Consider the following 20969-nt stretch of genomic DNA (forward strand, 5'->3'; position numbering starts at 1 on the left):
TTACATTATTAAATAAAAATATGGAGTTTGTTTCATTGATTTGCTAATATAATAATGATTGTGCAATCTTTCTTTTAATATCATCCCTTAGGGGCTGTTTGGTTCGTTTTTAAACATTACATTATTAAATAAAAATATGGAGTTTGTTTCATTGATTTGCTAATATAATAATGATTGTGCAATCTTTCTTTTAATATCATCCCTTAGGGGCTGTTTGGTTCGTTTTTAAACAGTGTGGAAAAGTTTTACAAGCTCTCCACGTCAGTTTTTAAGTGGCCACGTAAGTTTTTTTTTTCCATCGGTTTCTTTTCCCCACTTTGGTTCGCTAGGGTTTGATAAGGGAAATCGGCAGCAAAACGCCGCCACATCACCTTCTTTTCCCTCACCCATTTCCTGCCCCTTCCTCGTGAAATCGACGACAATCTCAGCCACGTCGGCTTTTTGCTTTCCTCGTTGATTTCTTCGGCGAGCTATACTTACCTCCTTTCTCTCCTCCCGCCAGAAAGTCTCGCGACCTTCGTTGTCCCTGTATTCGAAGAAATTCGTGGGAGGGACTCTAATCTTTGCTGACAATAATCAGATCTGATCTTTGCCGACGCTGTTGCTTCATAAATCAAGGTAAAAATTGATTTTTTTTTTAAATTTTTCTTATTATTAGTTTAATTTACCGCAATTATCTGATAATTTGTGGGATGGGGGTCTGATTTACGCAATTTTTCTCATTTTCGAAGAATTTTTTGTGATTTTCCTAATTATTTGGGATTTAGAAGCAATTTAAATTGGATGGTTAAATTTTTGCTCTATAACTGGATTAGCAAAAAACGAAAAAATGAATGCTTAAATGTATTGCTATTAAATAATCAAGTCGATTAGAAAAAAAAACGTAATAATGCATGCTTAAATGTGGTTATATGCTCGACGATTTTTATAAGAATTACTGTTATAAGGATTTTGTAAGAATTACTGTTATAAGAATTACCGCAATTATCTGATAATTTGTGGGATGGGGGTCTGATCTACGCAATTTTTCTCATTTTCGAAGAATTTTTTTGTGATTTTCCTAATTATTTGGGATTTAGAAGCAATTTAAATTGGATGGTTAAATTTTTGCTCTGTAACTGGATTAGCAAAAAACGAAAAAATGAATGCTTAAATGTATTGCTATTAAATAATCAAGTCGATTAGAAAAAAAACGTAATAATGCATGCTTAAATGTGGTTATATGCTCGACGATTTTTGTAAGAATTGCTATTATAAGGATTTTGTAAGAATTACTGTTATAAGAATTACCGCAATTATCTGATAATTTGTGGGATGGGGGTCTGATCTACGCAATTTTTCTCATTTTCGAAGAATTTTTTGTGATTTTCCTAATTATTTGGGATTTAGAAGCAATTTAAATTGGATGGTTAAATTTTTGCTCTATAACTGGATTAGCAAAAAACGAAAAAATGAATGCTTAAATGTATTGCTATTAAATAATCAAGTCGATTAGAAAAAAAAACGTAATAATGCATGCTTAAATGTGGTTATATGCTCGACGATTTTTGTAAGATTACTGTTATAAGGATTTTGTAAGAATTAATGTTATAAGAATTACTGCAATTATCTGATAATTTGTGGGAGATGATTCTGATCTACGCAATTTTTCTCATTTTCGAAGAATTTTTTGTGATTTTCCTAATTTTTTGGGATTTAGAAGCAATTTAAATTGGATGGTTAAATTTTTGCTCTCTATAACTGGATTAGCAAAAAACGAAATAATGCATGCTTAAATGTATTGCTATTAAATAATCAAGTCGATTAGAAAAAAACGTAATAATGCATGCTTAAATGTGGGTCATTTGTAATTTATAATTTGTTCAGATTTTGTAAGAATTTGACTTACTTTCTAACCGGGTAATAATTTTTTGCATCGTAGATGGATAATGATGGTGATTGTTCTGATGAACAAAGTGTTGTTAATATGGTTCAAGGTGATGCGCTATCCGTTTTAATTATAATAATTACTGTTATAAGGAGAATGCAAGCAAGACGTAAATTGCTTCGTAGTCTATCCGTTTTAATTATAATAATTACTGTTATAAGGAGAATGCAAGCAAGACGTAAATTGCTTCGTAGTGGTCCAAGTAAGGAAAAAAAAGACAAGAGAGAGCTAGAATTGAGCACATAGAGTGAATTTATAATGGTTTTAGTGATAGTTGTGTTAATTATATTAGAATGCGGAGTGGTGCTTTTGTTAAACTAGCGAGTATAATGAGGAACAATAGCCTGCTAACAGACTCTAGAAATGTAACATTGGAAGAACAACTTATCATGACACTGAACATACTGGGTCATAAATCTAAAAATCGGATTGTCAGATCTCATTTTATAAGATCAGGGGAGACAGTTAGTAGATATTTCAAAAAAGTATTACACGCAATTATTGGCCTGCGTGGACGGTACATGAGACAAGCCCCCAATGACATTCCACAAGAGATCGTTAACAACCCTCTATACTATCCTTATTTCAAGGTATATCTACACTTTAAGCACATTTAATTGTATAATCAATGAAAGTAAATTGTAATTTAGGTGTGTGATACATGTATTATAGGATTGCATTGGAATGATTGATGGGACTCATGTTGATGCAATGCTTCCGATTAATCTTGTTGCACGCTTTCGAGGCCGTAAAGGTGTTACACAAAATGTGCTTGCAGCTTGCACCCCAAACAAGCTATTCACATATGTTCTAGCAGGTTGGGAGGGGTCTGCAAATGATTATAGGATTCTTCAGGATGCATTGTCTAGACCACAACCACATGGATTGAGAGTCTATGATGGTAATTAAATATAGACTTAACTTAAAATTTATTATTTTTAATATTCAAACTTGACTTAACAATTTTCTTAATAAAATTGTAGGCAAATACTATCTATGTGATGCTGGGTACCCAACCATGCCAGGTTTCATCTCTCCATACCGAGGTGTTCGATATCATTTGAAAGAACATTCGGGTAAAACACCTAAGAATAGAAGAGAATTATTCAATCTAAGACATTCTTCATTGAGGTCTAAGATTGAATCTACATTTGGCACATTGAAGAATCGTTTCAAGATTTTGTGTGCTAAGCCGCATTATCCTTTTCCTATACAAGTAGATATTGTATTGGCATGCACGGTACTCCATAATTTCATTGCAACTGTGGATCCAAGTGATGAATTACTCAACGATGATGAAATTAATGAAGACATTGATGGTGAAGTGGCTTTCGAGAATGACACTAATTTAGTTGATTTTACTCAAAATCAAACCCAAAGAGAGCAAACTGAATCAAGAAATGAGTGGAAGACTCTTAGGGATGACATTGCTTGGGCGATGTGGGTGGACTACTGTGATATGTATAATCATGGTGTAACCACAGAGACTTGACTTTTATTATTGTTCTATTTATGCTTATATATGTACTCAATAACTCTATTTCCATTAATGGCGTTCTGCTTTTAATTACCTTATTCATGTTTTACTTCTTTCAGTTATCTAACTTTTTTCTATTTAATTAGTAATGGCTGATAATTCATCATTAAGTGGGAGAGATAATCAAAAAGGCAAGGGAGTGTTCCATCACCTTCCCCACCACCTCAGACCCCCCCAGTCTGTGCATCACGACGATGGTGGGTATTTTCTATTTCAGCAATCATACTTTGTACAACCACCTCAAGCATATCCGAACATGCCATTCCATGATAGCAGCTACTTTCCGATGCACCATACTCTGGGGTCATATACGAACATGATTAATTCTCCAACTTTACCTCCATAATTTCATAGTCCTAATTTTAGTGGGGTGCAGCTTTCTCACACTAGTGGTAATGGATCTACACCCGAATCAGGTTCCAAACTGGACCTCGTAGAAGAAGGGGTAGAAACATCGCCAAATCCAAAGAAGAGGAAGAAAACCACATCCAAAAAAAACGATGAAGAAGGTGGTTCTCAAGGAACCAAACATTTGTTCTGGGATTCCCGTTATGATGATGAGCTTATTCCATTTCTTGCCGACTTGGTAAGAAAGGGTTATAAACCCGACAAAAGCTTTAAGAGAACTGCTTTTCATATGGCTTCTCAACACATTAATGAGAAGTTTAATACAGTTTTTAAGTGGGATAATGTCATGCACCGCATCAAAACTCTACGAACAAGATTTCGTGATATGGAAACTTGTCGTAATCTCAGTGGTGCTGGATGGGATGAAAGTACGAAGACTGTCATTATGAAGCCTGAATGTTTGGATAGGTGGATTAAGGTAAATAAATTCTGGTAAATGCATGTGTTTTTTTCCATTTCTTTTACTTATTTTCATTGAATTAATTAAAATATATTTTTTCAGGACAAGAGCTTTAAGAATGCTAAGCTTAGACAATATGTCAATAAACCCTTGAGGCATTATGATGATCTCGCCCTTATCATCGGTGATGATCAAGCTACAGGACAATCTGCTAGTGATGCTTGGAAAAAATTTAGCCGTAGTGAGACCATAAATCTTGGAGATGAGATGAACTCACCTGCTAGTGATGCTTGGAAAAAATTTAGCCGTAGTGAGACCATAAATCTTGGAGATGAGATGAACTCACCAATGCATTCTCCCCAATCTACTGAAGTACACATTTTAGATGACGAGGACACTCCTTCGCCTAATGAAGCACACAACACATCAAGCTCTAAGGCTAAGTCATCATCCGCCAAGGTAAAGGCTCGTAAGGCCAACCTAGATAGTGAGATCATGCTAAAAATGGTGGATAAGATAGATGTATTTAGCACAAACATGAAGTGTGTGAATATGCATTGGACCGAGAAGTTATCCACGGTCCTATATGCTCATTCACATGACTTTAGTGTTGCTAAATTAGATACATACTACCGTCACCTCTTTATTAATGAGCATGAATCTAGACTATTTATGGGCATATCTTCGGATGGTCAGAAGGAGATGATAGAGGCATTTCTCAACAAAGAGGATTGAGGACATATAGATCATGGATGTGCGTGGTAGTTTATGATTCTCACTTAATCACATTTATGTTTGAAAACTTTTTTAATTATGGTTGAAGACTAATATCGTTTGGTTTAGAGACAATACTTTTTTATATGATTTTTTTTTATGGTTGTCGAATTGTATGACAATAACTAATATTATATTTATATTGTAGTAGGTAGTTATTTGCTTTTATTTTTTAATATTATCTTTCATAGTGTGAATATTATGGTGTACTAACCTTTAAATTAAACTTGTGACTGCAGGATATTTCTAAGTCACCATACAAATTTCTAAGATGCAAGCAACCTACAATGTGCATACATTGTACTGGATGGCTATTGCTCTGGGTATTTTGTGTAGTAAGCTTTCATGACACGAGTTTACATTGGTGACTTTTTTATTTTTAGGCTATGATTATTGTCATACTATCTGAGATTAGCAACCTGCAATATCTATTGATATTGTACTGGATGGCTAACAATGATGATGTTGACCATATTATGAGCCCTCAGCCCTATTCAGTTTGGTTTGCATCAATTTAGGCTATGATGATTGTCAGTTTTTCTGAGATTAGCAACTTGCAATATCTATTGATATTGTACTGGATGGCTAACAATGATGATATTGACCAAATTTTGAGCCTTCAGCCATAATCAGTTTGGCAACTCTGGTTGGCTTTGTGACCATTACAATCTGTTTGTGTTTAGTTTGGTGTGCATATGCTTTTTTTCTTGATTTTTTTCCTGCTCGGTTATTTGTGGGCACATGTTGCCTCTTATGTGGTTGGTTGGTTGTGCCATTCCATGATGTTGTTGGTTGGCTATTTTTGGTGTTCATGCTTTTGTGGGTTTGCTAGTTTTGTGTTCGGTTGGTGGAGTCAGTTATATGCTCGACGAACATCATCATAGAGGGCTTATCTGTGAAACTAACATGCTCGGTTGGTGGATTCAGTTATATGCTCGGTTATTTGTGGGCACATGTTGCCTCTGGTTGGCTGGTTGTGTAGCCTGATTTTGTTGGTTGGCTATTTTTGGTGTACTTGCTGTTGTTGGCAAGCTCTGGTTGTGTTCGGTTTGGGCACTGGTTGGTTTAATTATTTTGTGTTCAGTTTTGTGTACTTGCTGTTGTGGGTTTGCTGGTTTTGTGTTCAGTTTGGGCACAGGTTGGTTTGATAGTGCGAAGAGAGGTGTTCATGCTGTTCATGAAGGCATTGTTGAAAGGGTGTATGAAGTGGTTCGGTACATAAGTGCCAAGTCTATGCTCATTGTTACAATATGCCTTGCCTTGTGCATGCGTGTCATGGCTGGGACAAGGGTCTTGTTGCTAGCTTGTACAGGTATGATATCCTCCAACTGGTATTCGAATTGTTTTGTTTGATCTAGTAAGTTGCTTATGTGCTGAATGATCCAGATACTTGGCGCCAGAGTACTTCATGCACGGAATAGTTAATGAGAAGACTGATGTCTTTGCTTATGGAGTTTTGCTTCTTGAGCTCATAACAGGGCGTCGTGTTGTTGATTCATCTATACAGAGCCTTGTGATTTGGGTATGTTGAAAATTTGTTTGAATTCACCAATCTGATACTCCTTTCTATTAGTATAGAATTAGTCACGGCAACAATTTTATACAAGGGTAAATTAACCGGTACATTGATAGTTTTGTGGATAAGAACACACATTTCTAGCAAACTCATGTCTTTTCATAATTCCATGCATCTGTGTCCAAAACAAATTTTCTTCGTCATCACCATAATAGTCGAGCATTTGTACCTCTCAAGTTCTTATAGGTTCTGCATAAGTGGAAAGTTATCTATAGTGCTTAATAGTTTAGATACTTGTGATGCTTGCAGTCGTTTCTGCAAAGAAGACTTCTTTTGCAAACATGATTCTTTAACCTGCATTTACTAAAGAAATAATCATGTTCAGAACCTGCAGGTGTTCCACAGAGTAGGTATGGATGCATTCAGTAAGTGAACCAATATATGATAAAATTGAGATAACGCAAATGTTTTCATATTGCCTTTTGCTTGTTCACTTATACATATTTTATATTAAAAAAACTGTTCCAATGACGTGGACTAAATTGTGCAGGAAAATAGCACTTCTGAAAAATTGTTATAAGCCTGAAACTTCTGAATATTATTCTCAATAGCGTAGCTTTATTTTGCAGACTGTATTTTTCTGTGCTTGCACTTAATCACAATTCATTTTCCCTAGCTGTTGATGAACTGGTGTAAAGAATTTTGTAGCACTAAGTTAAGTATATTAAGAAAATGTCGGAAACTGAGTGATGGGAAGTCGTTAAATATTAGTTGTGATATGTCAAAGTTTTGTTTTGTGCTGGTCACTGTATGAAGCAAGTCTTCATGTATGCTTAGAGCATCTCCAACCATAAAACTCAAAATGGTGTAGTTTTTACACCAAATTGATGTAGTTTTTACACCAAATTACTATTCCATCTCCAACCCATTACACCAAATGTTACACCAAAAAGCATATTCCTTTTATTATTCTTATCTTTTAACATTTTTTGAAATTAAAAATATTTAACAAATTATATAATTATATAATTATATAATACATATAATTAATTATAATAATATATTTTATGAATAAAATAAAAATATAAAAATTAAATGCTAAATAAAATTAAAATATTACTTTCATAACTTCAACTAAAGATTACATTTAACATCACAAAAGAAAACATCACACTTGCAAGCAAAAAAAAATAAAAATAAAAGGCATTACATTTAACATAAAATAAAACACAAAGACACGGTCCATATTGATAAAATTCTAAGTCTCCGAATTAGTATATTCATCCCACAAATGATCAATTAATGCATCTCGAAGTGCAATATGAGCTTCTTTATTCTTGATTTGTCGATGACGAGCCAGAAATCCTTCAAACCGAGCATTTTCATCTACAACCATCTCTACGTCCGGAACTGGTGCTTCCTTCCAATTTTCAATTGTAGCATTAAGATCACGTTCATCCTCAATTATCATGTTGTGCATAATAATGCACGCAGTCATGATATCATGTAATACTTCTTTTTTCCAAAAACGAGCTGGTCCTGACACAATTGCAAATCGAGATTGGAGTACTCCGAATGCACGTTCTACATCTTTTCTGCATCCTTCTTGCTTCATTGCAAACAACTTTTTTTTTGGACCACGAGGATCATGAATTGTTTGTACAAGAGTAGACCATTTTGGATAGTATGAAGCAAGTCTTCATGTATGCTTATCCACTCATTCTCCTTGTAGCTTGTATACTAGGTAAATACATACTATTTTATTGTTCGATAATTTGGACTTTCCAGATCTTGTCACGTAGAGGTGAATGCATAGTATTTTACAATGGAAGTGTGTGTAATCATGTCCATCGTGTCATATTTTGAACTTTTAGTATTTCAATTGGGCATATGTGTATATCATGTCACCTAGAGGCATCATGCTTGAACATGTTTGCGGCAACATGGCTACTTCATGTTATTAAGGTAAATTGCAGATAACTTCTCTCTTATAAAAAATTCGGTAGCACTTACAAACCGTCAACTCATTTACCTACAATGTTCAACTTGAACCTATTATTTCATTAACGAAGTTTCATTAATGAACCTATTATTTCATTACCTACAATGTTAATCTTCATATCTGCAGAATTTATTGTACCTACATGGGGGGCTATACGTCAAAAGAAGTTCTTGGTTCAGTTTATCAAGACGCCATTTACAAAGGTTCCAGCACAGAGTGTTTCAGTTTTCAATGTGAATCTGGCGATGTCTTTGGTCGCAGTGTTCCTTGAGGTGCTTGTTGTTCCAGCACAGAGTGTTCCAGCACAGATTTTGTGGATAATTCATGCAACTTCATAAATTTGTGAATATTCAAGTTAGTACAGGTTTCATGTGATTTTTTTCAATCTGAAACATGTATATTTCAAGCTATTCAAATATGTAATTCATTGCAATTGATTCATATTAATTCAGGTTTCGTATGATTTCATTAATACAAGCAAAAATTTATAATTCATTGGAGATATTATTATTTGTTCATGTTACATTCAAACTTTTATATGATTAAGATTACATCATATAACGAGCACAAATAAAGTTGTATATAGTGGGGGTAATCTTACCATGGTGACCATAAACACTTTTTACTACAAACTTCAAAACCAACCAAACACAAGAAAAGTGGGAAATGTAATATCAACAAGAGTTTTTCCTTTTTTTTCCATGCGAACCAAACACAATAAAAATAAATACATTGGTTTCCCATCATTTTTTTGCGCGAACCAAAGCAAAACAATCCATTTCTTGGAAAAGTTTGAAAAACTCAAAACTTGTGTTTTTGTACATGAAAATGCATTTCCCTATATCTAGGAAACGAACCAAACAGCCCCTCAGATAGTCAAACTTAACGGTGTTAAATGTTAGGGCTTTCTAGATAAAACTTTTTGAAATTAAGTGAATAATTATGTTCCTTGACTGAATGGTCTTAAAGCTAGTTGGAATTTCAACAAAAAGAGTGTGGGTTCAATGTCAAACAAAAAATATGATCTATATGAAGCTGCTTACGTAATAAAGATATTCCACATGGGCGGGCCCCCTCTGCTGCTATTGATAATGGGTTGCAATGTAGTTGAAAAATATATATAAAGGAAATTGTGAAAAAATACCCATGATGTCCACTAACAGGCTAGAATTATTAAAGGGAGTTTAACTTTGAATTAAGGCCAAAAAAACTCCAGTTGATTCCTATGAAACACATAAACATAAAAATATTAAGAAATTATGATTTAATGCTCCAAACCAGGTTTCTGAAAGTTTTTGGATAATTAATTTTTAAAAAATAATTACAATGTTATTTTACCTTTTAAAATGAGCTAGGTATTGCAATGCTGACACTTTTTAAAAAAATAAAAAATTGCTTCAAGGCCCCAAAACCCAAAAGACAATGTGTCCAAGCCCCTCATACTTTTCAAAATGTGTTGCAGCCACTAAAATTTGAAAAAAGTTTGCCCAAGCCCCTCCATCATGACTCTAGCTCATGTTTTCCTAATTTTTTTATATTTTTTTACCCAAAAACCTAATTTTACCCCTCCATCATGACTTCAGCTCATGACTCTAGCTCATGACTCCAGCTCATGTTTTTCTTAACATGTTAACTATAATAATTAACATGTTAACTACAACAGTTAACATGTTAACTACAACAGTTAACATGTTAACTATTATCGTTAACATGTTACGTGCTATGGATAACATGTTACAAACTTCCTCCAATTCTCGAGCTAAAACAAATCCGGCGCACATCCACAGTCCCTATATCAAATATTAATACAATTTTGAGTGAAAAACCCTACCTAAATAAGCTTTTGAAATATCCAAATGGTGGAATTTTCATCATAAATTAACTTGTCATCCGATAAATGTTTGCATTATTCATCATAAAAATAAATAATTTTAACGATAAATATCAATAATCTATCAGATATTTCTTCAAACAAATAATATAAGATCTTTCACATTCAATCAAACAAACTCAATAATATACAATAATACTGAAGATAATTCTAAGCTTAGGAACTTCTAAAAACGCAAAATGAATTAACTGAACCATCTCTCAGAAATTTCATCAAACAGGTAATCTACACACCAAAAGTCCAACATGACAAAGACCATCAGCAAGCCAACGACAATAATGAAACAAACATAAGAGGTTTCAACAACGGAGGGCTTCGTGAGGCCGAGGTTGCCTGCACAGTGAACCTCCTCGCCATTAAAACCCTTCCACCAAAGCAAAATCGACGAGAAAAAGGACATGTCGACTCTGTAACCTCGCGAAGCAAAGAGCGGAGGAGAGAGCAGCGGTTGCGGTGCCAATCACCATTGCCATTGGGGGATTTTATAGCGGCCTCTAGAGTTTGTTAGGGGCGTCGAGGAAGGAGTATAGTTAACATGTTAACTGTTGAAGTTAACATGTTAACTATTACAGTTAATATGTTAACTATTATATATAAACCGATAACTATTATAGTTAACATAATTAACTATTATATATAAATAACAGTTAACAGATTACAAATAACAGTTAATATATAATCGATTATAGTTAATAGTTTACTGAATATAGTTATCAATTTACCAATTAGGGTTAACATGTTACGTATTATAGTTTACATGTTACATATAATAGTTAATAGATAATGATTAATAGTTAACAATTTATATATAACAGTTAACAAATAATGTTAATAGTTAACAGATTATATATAACAGTTAACAGATAATCCCTCCATTGAAAGTTAGACATCAATAACATAGCAATATAAACTGTTAGTTTATAACAATAAAAACATAACACAATCAACCAATCTCTTTCTCGTCATCTCTTCCTAATAACACCAACATCTAAAAACAAATCAAAGCAAAAACCACAAAGCAACATCAAACTTCACCCAAAAAAAAGCCAAAAATTAAATACAAATCCAACCACAAAAAAATACCCAAGGTCTCGCGCGTGAAAAAGCAATAGTCCATGTCGACAGCAGCGATCTAATGGCCGCCGGCGGCGGAGGCGTAATTGGGGGTGTGATCGGGACAGAGGACGGAGGTTGTAGAGACGGGGGTGGCGACAGAAATGGAGGCGTCGTTGGCGACAGAGGAGCATAAGGCGCAGCGGGGATCTCGTGTGCAACGCGACGGATCTCGGCGTGGGAGAGGGAGCCGGCGTCGCGAAGGGATTGGAGGCAAGGGCGAGTGAGATCGAGACCAAGAATAAGACGATGAAACGACGCACGACGAGAATGATGAGGCGTCGCTGGCGGCGGAGGAGCAGGAGGCGCAGCGGGCGATCTCGTGGCATCACGGCAGATCTCGGCGCAGACGAGGTTGTCGCACCGTCGCGGAATCGAGGCAAGGGGCGAGTGACGATGAGACCAAGAAGACGGCGACGAGAACGAGGGAGAGTGAGATCTGTGATGAGGAAGAAGGAGAGGGAGAGATGGGGCGTTGAGGAGCGGGAGGAGGAGAGGATGAGAGAGTTGAGGGAGGGGGCTGAGGGGGACTGGAGGAGGAGGGAGGTGTAAGGGAGAGGGTAAATTTGGGATTTTAAATAAAATGCATTAGAACTTGTGGAGAGATGAGTTGGAGGGGCCTGAGGATAATTTTTCCCAAAATTAAGGGCTGCATCACATTGGTAAAATTAGGGGGGCTGGGACATATTGATTTTTGGATTTTGGGGCGTTGAAGCAATTTTTCCTTTACAAAATAATTACTTTTTAAAATAGTTATCCTTGCACTTCTTTCATCATTACTAGGAGAAGATCCAAATCCTCATAGGTGTGCAGACTTCACTAGAAAAATATAAAAAGAAAAATAAAAAAGACGAAAAAAGAATTAGGGCATGTTTGGATTCGTAGGGGGTGAAGGGAAGTTAAGGGAAACTGAGTGAAGGGAAGGGAAGGGAAGGGAAGAGAAGGGAATTCACTTCCCCTTGGTTACACCTCAATTTGGGGGGTAACAATTTTTATACTATTAGGGGGTGAACCAAGGTGAATGGAGGTGAATTAACTTCACCTCCTAAGTGTTTCCTAACAAGATGAATGGAGGTGAATGGTTCCCCTAACTTCCCTTCAACCTCATTCCCCTCAATCCAAACAAGCACTAACGCCATAGTCGTACTTGGACTTTTCCAAAAGAACATTGTATTTGCCCATTACGCGACAGCAGCACCGGGTCCCAAAATTCTGCGCCATGTTTGAACTTTTATTTTCAAAATTGGCGCTCTCTCTTACAAATTTATAAATAGATACATCTTCAACGATAAAAACACAACAACACAAACATGTTTAAATTCCTCACCTTAACCCTCTTCATCCTCTTCACCACAATCTCCCCCTCCGCCGCCTGCAGCCAACAAGACCTAACCGCCCTCCTCTCCTTCAAAAATTCCTTCCCTCCAAACTCTATCTCAAATTCATGGACCACCGCCATCGACTGCTGCTCCTGGGACTACATCCAATGCGACGAAACATCCGGTCGAGTCACAACCCTCTCCATCTCTGACAATCGAAACCTCAGAGGCCCCATCCCTCCGTCAATCGGCGATCTCTCTGCTCTCCAGGTCGTCAGTTTCAGCAACCTCCCCGGCCTCATTGGTCCCATCCCGCCCCAGCTGTCAAAACTGAAAGCTCTTCAATTCTTGACTATGTACAAAACCAAGGTTTCTGGTCCCGTCCCTTCTTTCCTTTCGACCTTCACCGGCCTCAGAGAGCTCGAACTTGCTGAAAGCAACTTTGTAGGGACGATACCGTCGTCACTGGGAAATCTTGTTAACCTGAGCTTCATTGATCTGTCAGGTAACCAGCTCACAGGAGCCATACCTGATTCTCTCTTCAGTAAACTTACAGGGTCATTAGCGGACCTCGATGTTTCTGATAACACGCTGAAGGGACCAATCCCTAAATCCTTTGGGCGTGTAAGGTTTGCTAATGTCAATTTGGGGAGTAATCAGCTCGATGGGGATGCCTCATTCTTGTTTGGGGAGTCGAAGACTGTGAGCCAGGTAATTCTGTCGAAAAACAAGTTTGCATTTGATTTGACTAACGTGAAGTATCCTCAGAACCTACAGTATTTGGATATTAGCCACAATAAAATTTATGGAAGCATATCGAACCAGATCACAAACTTGACGAATTTTGGTTACTTGGATGTGAGTTATAATGAATTGTGTGGGAGAATCCCAAGCGGCGGGAGTTTCCGTCAGTTTGAAGCGCAGTTCTTTGCCAATAATAAGTGCCTCTGCGGAGCTCCGCTGCCTCCGTGCGACTAAAATGAAAATTGTTTCTCAGCGAAAAGTAGTGCGTGCTAGAAAATAAGATGCCTAATACTTGTTTCCTCTACTGAAATATTGAAGGCTAAATAATGTTTCTTCTTTATGTTTAATAGTATTGTTTCCCTGATTTCCTTTACTTTGTTTATAATTAAATATTTGTTATAAAAAGAGGAGTTCTGACTTAACTTGCATACATACGATTAACTCAGCTTGATAGCTAGCAAGTTAACTTGGCATGCAAGTTAATTTTTTCCTTCGCTTACATTACTAACGTTTTACTTGGCCTGAAAACTAATTTGGCATGCAAGCTGTAAAGACCCTATACATCCAACGGGCTTGACGATTCCTACGGGAAGATGATAATTCTATTCTCTCCATCTCCTAATATCGAAGTTTCCAATGGGGAAAAGGATTTTGTTTGTGTTGCCAAATTAATAGATCTGAAACTCTCTTCTTCTTTTTTTTTAATGCACACAAAATAGATCTGAACTGAATTGAATACGATGGTCTATTCTAATTTGCATTTGCAGGTAGGTGCACATCAGACAACCTACCTTCTTGCTCTCCAAGCCCGTCTGGATTTGAGATCCTTGCATCATGTGGACGGACTAATTACAATTTAAGGTCTATTGGATACTAAACTTGCATTTTCTATCTCTAACTAAACAGCAGATTAGAGAAGACCTTTTAACTAGGGTATTCTTCACCAAATTAAGTTAATGGGTACTCATTGGAAAGTACTATCTGTCTACTTTTCACAAAATAAAACCATTTATGATTTGAATTTTTCTAGAGAGAATTATCTGCATTTATGTGGAAACTGTTCAGCTCACCCAATGATCAGGATTCATGAACTTAGTTAATGTATATGAAAGTATTAGATATGAAAAGTGTTTCATGCTAGATATATTGAGTCTAGATGTTCTTTTAAGTAGTATAAATGTCCATGTAATTAATAAGTTTGTTCATATCACTTGAATCAAGGTTAATCCTCTTAGTGACTTTCTCTTTCAATTTTATCTTGTTTGTGTGAGTTTGTAAGAGTGCCCCCACCTTCCAACAAATTGGCATAAGAGATCAGTGTCAAGATGACATTGAAAGGATCCTCTCTTTCTTTACAATAGCCACAACTAACCAAAAAATTATTAGAATTGAGCCATTAGAATAAAGGTCACACCTGGTTCACAAGGAGCGTGAGAGATTGTGAAGTGTTGCTGAGCCTCAAGATGAGGCAACACTTACTGCAGCTCTGAATGCGACCTTGGAGAAAGAAATAAAGAAAGATCAATGTTCTCTCACCATTATCCCTTATCAAAACATCCAAACAAGCGTGGGAGACGCTTAGCAGCTCTGTGCTAGGAGTTGAAAACACAAAGAAAGTTTGACTTCAAACTCTGAGAGCTGAGTTTGAGTCCCATCTTATGAAGGAAAGTAAATTGATTCAATATTACTTTGTAAGAGTTTTGGTGTTGATGAACCAAATAAAAGACTTGGAGAAAATATGCAAGATGTTCGTGTAGTGTTCACTCAAATCCGCAAGTGCACGGACATCGTTTTAGCGATGCAAGGTCGTATCCTCAAGTTCGTTGTTAATTACTGATTTTTACTGTTTTGTGACTATCTAAACCAATCGTGCTAAAAAGTATGATAACGAACACGCTAGCTAGTATCAATGACGAATTCACTCAATTAAAAGGATCTAGGATTGAACTTCGGTTTCAACTCTGGTTTGAATCAACAAATTAATCAATTGTTATCGAATCTCTCCATTAAGAACGACTAACCTATGATAACTATTAGTCTCTTTCGACGACTAAAAGTCGTGCATAATTCAGCCTAACAACCTATTTTCATAGTGTTGAACTAAATTAAACCCATTAAGTTCATGTTAATCCCTCATGTTCTCAAGAATAATTAACCTACTTTCGTGATCAATTAATTCTCGTTCAATTTCTATATTCCGACGTCAATTTAACCTTTCAGTTCCAATCAACATCCTAAAAGAATTAAATCAGTGGCCAATTGAATTAACCCTAGATAATCAAATACTAGTAATTGAATAATAAAATTTAAACAGTCAATAACAACAAAAATCAATTCATTGAATCATAACCATGGTCGAACCTAGTTTAAATCCCAGATAGAATAATTACTCACACATAATTGAAATATAAGACATGATGATGATGTGTAAGATCATAATTAATAATAAACTGGAAAATAAGATGAAATAGAAAACAAAACCATAATATCGAAGTCGATGTGTTACACCAATCTCCACAAACAGTACTTTGCTAAAAATCAAAGAAAACCTAATCTAAGAGTTTTTAGAGAGATGAGGAAAAGAAGAAGAAAGAAAAATAAAGATCTCCAGCCTCTGGTTCCATCCCTAATGCTTCAGGGCATCTCCCTTTTAATTCTGGAAAAGACGTATTGAAAGATAACTTCAAATCCTGCTCTAGATCGTTTTGTAACTGAATTCTGATATCGACACGACTGTGCAGATCAACACGACCAGGCCGTGTTTAACTCTATTTCGCTCTGCTTTCTGGGCTTTTTCTTCTGTATTAAACACTCCTGTGTTGATGGACACTGGGGATCCGTGTAGCCTTCTTTCCTTGCATTCCTTAACTCCTTCTTGACTCCGAATCCGCGCTAAGCTCCAATAATTCCTACACAATATATAAATAGAGTAGTAAACATGCAAGAACTAGGGAGCTTAACATGACCAAAATGTAAGGAAATACATCAAATAACAACGAATCCATAGGTAAAACATAGTCAAAATATAGAGAATATTCGTGTTTATCAACTCCACCATGCTTGAACTATTGCTTGTCCTCAAGCATAACAGATGGAAACACACGCATGAGAGGGTACAGATTCAAAGAAATGACAACGGAAATAAAAAATAAGCACAAAGATATCCACTATTCTCAAGTTCACGTGCAACATCATTCCACTCAGCCCAATGTCAAAACAGAAATCTTGTCTCAAGTTCAAAGTTGAAGAAAATGTATTTATAGGCGTTCACGTACGTTAGTGCAAGTGACTCAACTCATAAACATTGGAAAAAATGGCATGACAAAGTTAAAATTTTTTTAGTTGATTGCCCAAAACTCCTTGTGACAGACACATATCTCATCATAATGGGTCATACTTATCCTACTTAAGACCTCAAAGGAGCACTCGGTTTCCTTGCAATTTATTTATTTATTATTTTTTTTATTCATTTTTTAAGATCCCGTCATAATTAACACCTACTGACATGACAGTCATACTTCTAAGGATGCGGTGTCAAGTACTCGGTGCAACAGACTTTAGAACCCCTTTTTTTACAAGGCCGAGTGTTTCTCCAGTAACCAAAAGTAGTCCAAGTCATCAAAGGAGCCTAGATACTTATTAGATGGATTAAGTCAAAAGCCATGCTTATTTATTCCAATGTCTAGAGTTAAATATCGGCAAAGTGGAACTCGAACAAGTGACATCCTAATCAACTGGACATGAAACAAAGATTTTTTTTTTTAACAATGGGACATGTGAAATAAAAGATGTACATGTCAAAAGGGTTTGCAAACAGTGGTACTCTTTTTCTTCTTCTCTCTTTCTCTCTCTCTTTAAACATAGAAAACAAGCACTCAAAAACACAGAGAAAAACACACCAAAGCATACATAAAAGACATGAAATATCATCCCGACAAACCAACTCGCTCCCTCATGCTTGAATTGCACATTGTGCCCAATGTGTTTGAGTAATTGAAAGGAGGATAAGAGGGACTCACCGCTCATTGAGGTGGTAGTGGAGGTGGATAATCAAGAGGTAGAGAAAAGTGATGTAAATCTTGTATCAACTGGTTCATCGTCCCTAGTGTAGCGCCAAAACCATCTAGACACGTGTTAATGGCAGCGAATTGTGTGCCCATATATTGTTGTAAGGAGTGGACGGACTCTTTTAAGTGTTGCTACCTCCGCTCAAACATGTTGAACCTGTTGATCCAATTTGGGGACGTGCTAGATGTGGATACACCATGGAGCAAAGTATGTGGAACCGGTTGTTGTAGGGGTACCCCTTGTAGTTCTGTGTCGCGAGTCTGCCAGTGAGTTGGAAGTTGAAGCTTCATTGCATTTTCTGCATTTTGGAGCCATTAGGCCAAATGGATCTGGGGCTTCAGTTGATGAATGGGAGGTTGGAGGTGGTTTGAGGATACACCTGGTCGTTGTTGTTGCGGTGATGAAAGGAGAAGATGGAGGCTTGGTTGTGAAGGGGTAAAAGGGTCTGTAGGTGACCGGTGATTTTGGAGGTGGAGGATGGGAGAGTTGAAAGATTTGAAGTTAGTGGGAATTGGGAACGTGAGAGGAGATGAGAGGTGTTATGGGAAAGTGAAATGAAGGGGAGTTAATGGGTTGGTCAAAAGTTAGTGGGGAGTTGATGAAAAAGTCAAAGAGAAATGGGAAGTTAATGGGAAAGTCAGAGGGAAGTTAATGGGAAAGTGAGTTGGTTTGCTGGATCCAGGAAGTGAAGTGAAGACTGTCACCCGACAGCTATATGATTGTGTCCACGGACACAGCCAGGCCATGTAGAATCATTATTCAGTATTTTTTCCTTTTGTCCTCTTTAGCCTTGAACTCTCTGTTACATATTTTCCCCTTGTCATTCACCTACACACTAATTCACGACATCCTGATTACATGTCATGAAAACTAATAATTAAAACACTAAAAGGAAAAATAAAGTGAAAGGAAAAACTTGGGTTGCCTCCCAAGAAGCTCTCGTTTATGGTCAAAAGCTCGACCCCTTCAATGCTCACAATGATGATGGATCGGGAAGGGTACAAGTACCCAGCTTCTCGATCGGAGTTCCCATGAAATAATGCTTTAACTGCTGTCCATTGACCTTGAAGGTTCCTGTGGCTTCACTCCATACTTCAACAGCCCCAAATGGGTATACCTTACCCACTTGGAATGGTCCAGACCACCTCGAATGAAGATTGCACAGAAAAAGCTTGAGTCGAGAATTAAATAAAAGTACCAGGTCCCCTTCTGTAAATTCTTTCCGAAGGATGTGTTGATCATGCCACTTCTTTGTTCTTTCTTTGTAAATCTTGGCATTCTCATGTGCATCCAACCTCAATTCATCGAGTTCATTTAGATGAAGCTTTCTTTGTTCACCTGCTTCTTTCAAATCTAAATGAATGTTCTTGATAGCCCAATGTGCCTTATGTTCCACTTCAACTGGTACTTCTTTCAAATCTAAATGAATGTTCTTGATAGCCCAATGTGCCTTATGTTCCACTTCAACTGGTAAATGACATGATTTCCCATAGACCAGCCCAATGTGCCTTATGTTCCACTTCAACTGGTAAATGACATGATTTCCCATAGACCAACCTGAATGGAGCCATACCTTTAGGAGTCTTATAAGCTGTCCGATATGCTCAAAGAACATCATCTAGCTTCATAGACCAATCTTTTCTTGAACGAGACACTATCTTCTCGAAGATTCCTTTGATTTCCCGATTAGTGATCTCCACCTGGCCACTTGTTTGAGGATGATACAGTGTAGCTATTTTGTGAGTTACTCCGTACTTCCTTAAAAGTGTACTTAAGATCCTGTTTGCAAAGTGAGATCCTCCATCACTGATTACAGCTCTTGGGACACCGAAACGGGGGGAAATGACCTTTTGAAATAATTTGACCACAACTTTCACATCATTTATTGGGGATGCTAAAGCTTCAGCCCATTTTGACACGTAATCTACTGCTACCTATATATACTTGTTGCATGATGATGGAAAAGGTCCCATGAAGTCAATTCCCCACACGTCGAAGAGTTCGACTTCAAAAATGTTATTTAGTGGCATCTCAGTCCTCCTTGAGATGTTTCTTGTCTGTTGACAATGATCACAACTAAGCACGAAACGTCTCACATCCTTGAAAAGTGAAGGCCAATAGAACCCAGATTGCAATACTTTAGTTGCGGTCTTAGTGGTGCTTGCATGACCTCCGTATGGTGAAGTGTGGCAGTGGGATATGGCATCCAATACCTCCTCTTCAGGCAGACATCTTCTAAATACTTCATCTGCACAACACTTATAAAGACAGGGTTCATCCCAATAATAGTGCTTGACATCCGATAGGAACTACTTCATCTGCACAACACTTATAAAGACAGGGTTCATCCCAATAATAGTGCTTGACATCCGATAGGAACTTCTTGCGTTGTTGATAGGACAATTCAGGTGGTAACACACCACAGGCAATATATTTCACAAAATTAGCGAACCAAGGGTCTTGAAGACTTGTAACAGCAATCAGGTTGTCATCTGGGAATGAATCATCAAATGGCTCCTTTTCACCTTCTCCTTGATCCATTTCTTGCCTGAGCCTAGAGAGATGATCAGCTACTACATTGTCGGTGTCTTTCTTGTCTTTTATCTCGAGATCAAACTTCTATAATAAGAGAATCCACCTTAACAGTCGTGGTTTTGTATCCTTTTTAGCCAAGAGGTACTTCAAAGTAGCGTGATCTGTGAATACTATGACCTTCGACCCAACAAGGTATGGTCGGAATTTATCCAAGGCAAACACTACGACTAGGAGTTCTTTTTTTTGTCACATAGTTCATTTGAGCTTCATCCATTGTTCTACTGGCATAGTATATAGCGTATATTTTCCCTTCTTTCCTTTGCCCAAGAACAGCCCCGATAGCATAGTCACTTGCGTCGCACATAATCTCGAATAGAATGCTCTAATCAGGTAGTCTCATAACTAGGGCAGTTGCCAAAGCTTCATTTAACCTGTCAAAAGCATCAAAACAAGATTGATCAAATGCAAAGGGAACATCTTTTATAAGCAAGCGGGTTAAGGATTTGGCAATCTTAGAAAAATCTTTAATGAAACGCCTATAGAACCCGGCATGGCCTAGAAAGCTCCTAACTCCTTTTACATTAGTCGGTGGTGGCATCTTAGCAATAATATCAATTTTAGCTCTATCCACTTCAATACCCCGATTAGAAATTAAATGACCCAAAACAATTCCTTCTTGTACCATAAAATGGCACTTCTCCCAATTTAACACAAGGTTCATTTCATTACATCTTT

General features: G+C 36.9%; 2 protein-coding genes and 1 long non-coding RNA gene across 3 annotated transcripts; 2 read left to right on the forward strand and 1 right to left on the reverse strand.

Moving 5' to 3' along the window:
- The first annotated feature begins 6293 nt into the window (after positions 1–6293).
- LOC109827853 (probable serine/threonine-protein kinase PBL21) lies at positions 6294–8882 on the forward strand. The gene is made up of 3 exons (XM_020394874.1): positions 6294–6358; positions 6433–6568; positions 8691–8882. The coding sequence occupies exons 1-3, from the start codon at positions 6297–6299 to the stop codon at positions 8799–8801; spliced, it is 309 nt and encodes a 102-aa protein (XP_020250463.1). The 5' UTR covers positions 6294–6296; the 3' UTR covers positions 8802–8882.
- Positions 8883–12878: 3996 nt separating this feature from the next.
- Positions 12879–13978, forward strand: LOC109827846 (polygalacturonase inhibitor-like). Its single transcript, XM_020394867.1, has one exon. It carries the CDS (start codon positions 12879–12881, stop codon positions 13863–13865), a length of 987 nt encoding a protein of 328 aa, XP_020250456.1. The 3' UTR covers positions 13866–13978.
- Positions 13979–16070: 2092 nt separating this feature from the next.
- On the reverse strand, positions 16071–18270 carry LOC109827854. Its single transcript, XR_002243526.1, has 2 exons — positions 17651–18270; positions 16071–16540 (listed from the first exon to the last, which is right to left on the reverse strand). It is a non-coding gene; the product is annotated as an uncharacterized LOC109827854 (long non-coding RNA).
- Positions 18271–20969: the final 2699 nt, after the last annotated feature.

The sequence above is a fragment of the Asparagus officinalis genome, unplaced genomic scaffold (genome assembly GCF_001876935.1).
Source record: "Asparagus officinalis unplaced genomic scaffold, Aspof.V1 AsparagusV1_Un479, whole genome shotgun sequence".
Lineage (NCBI taxonomy): Eukaryota > Viridiplantae > Streptophyta > Magnoliopsida > Asparagales > Asparagaceae > Asparagus > Asparagus officinalis.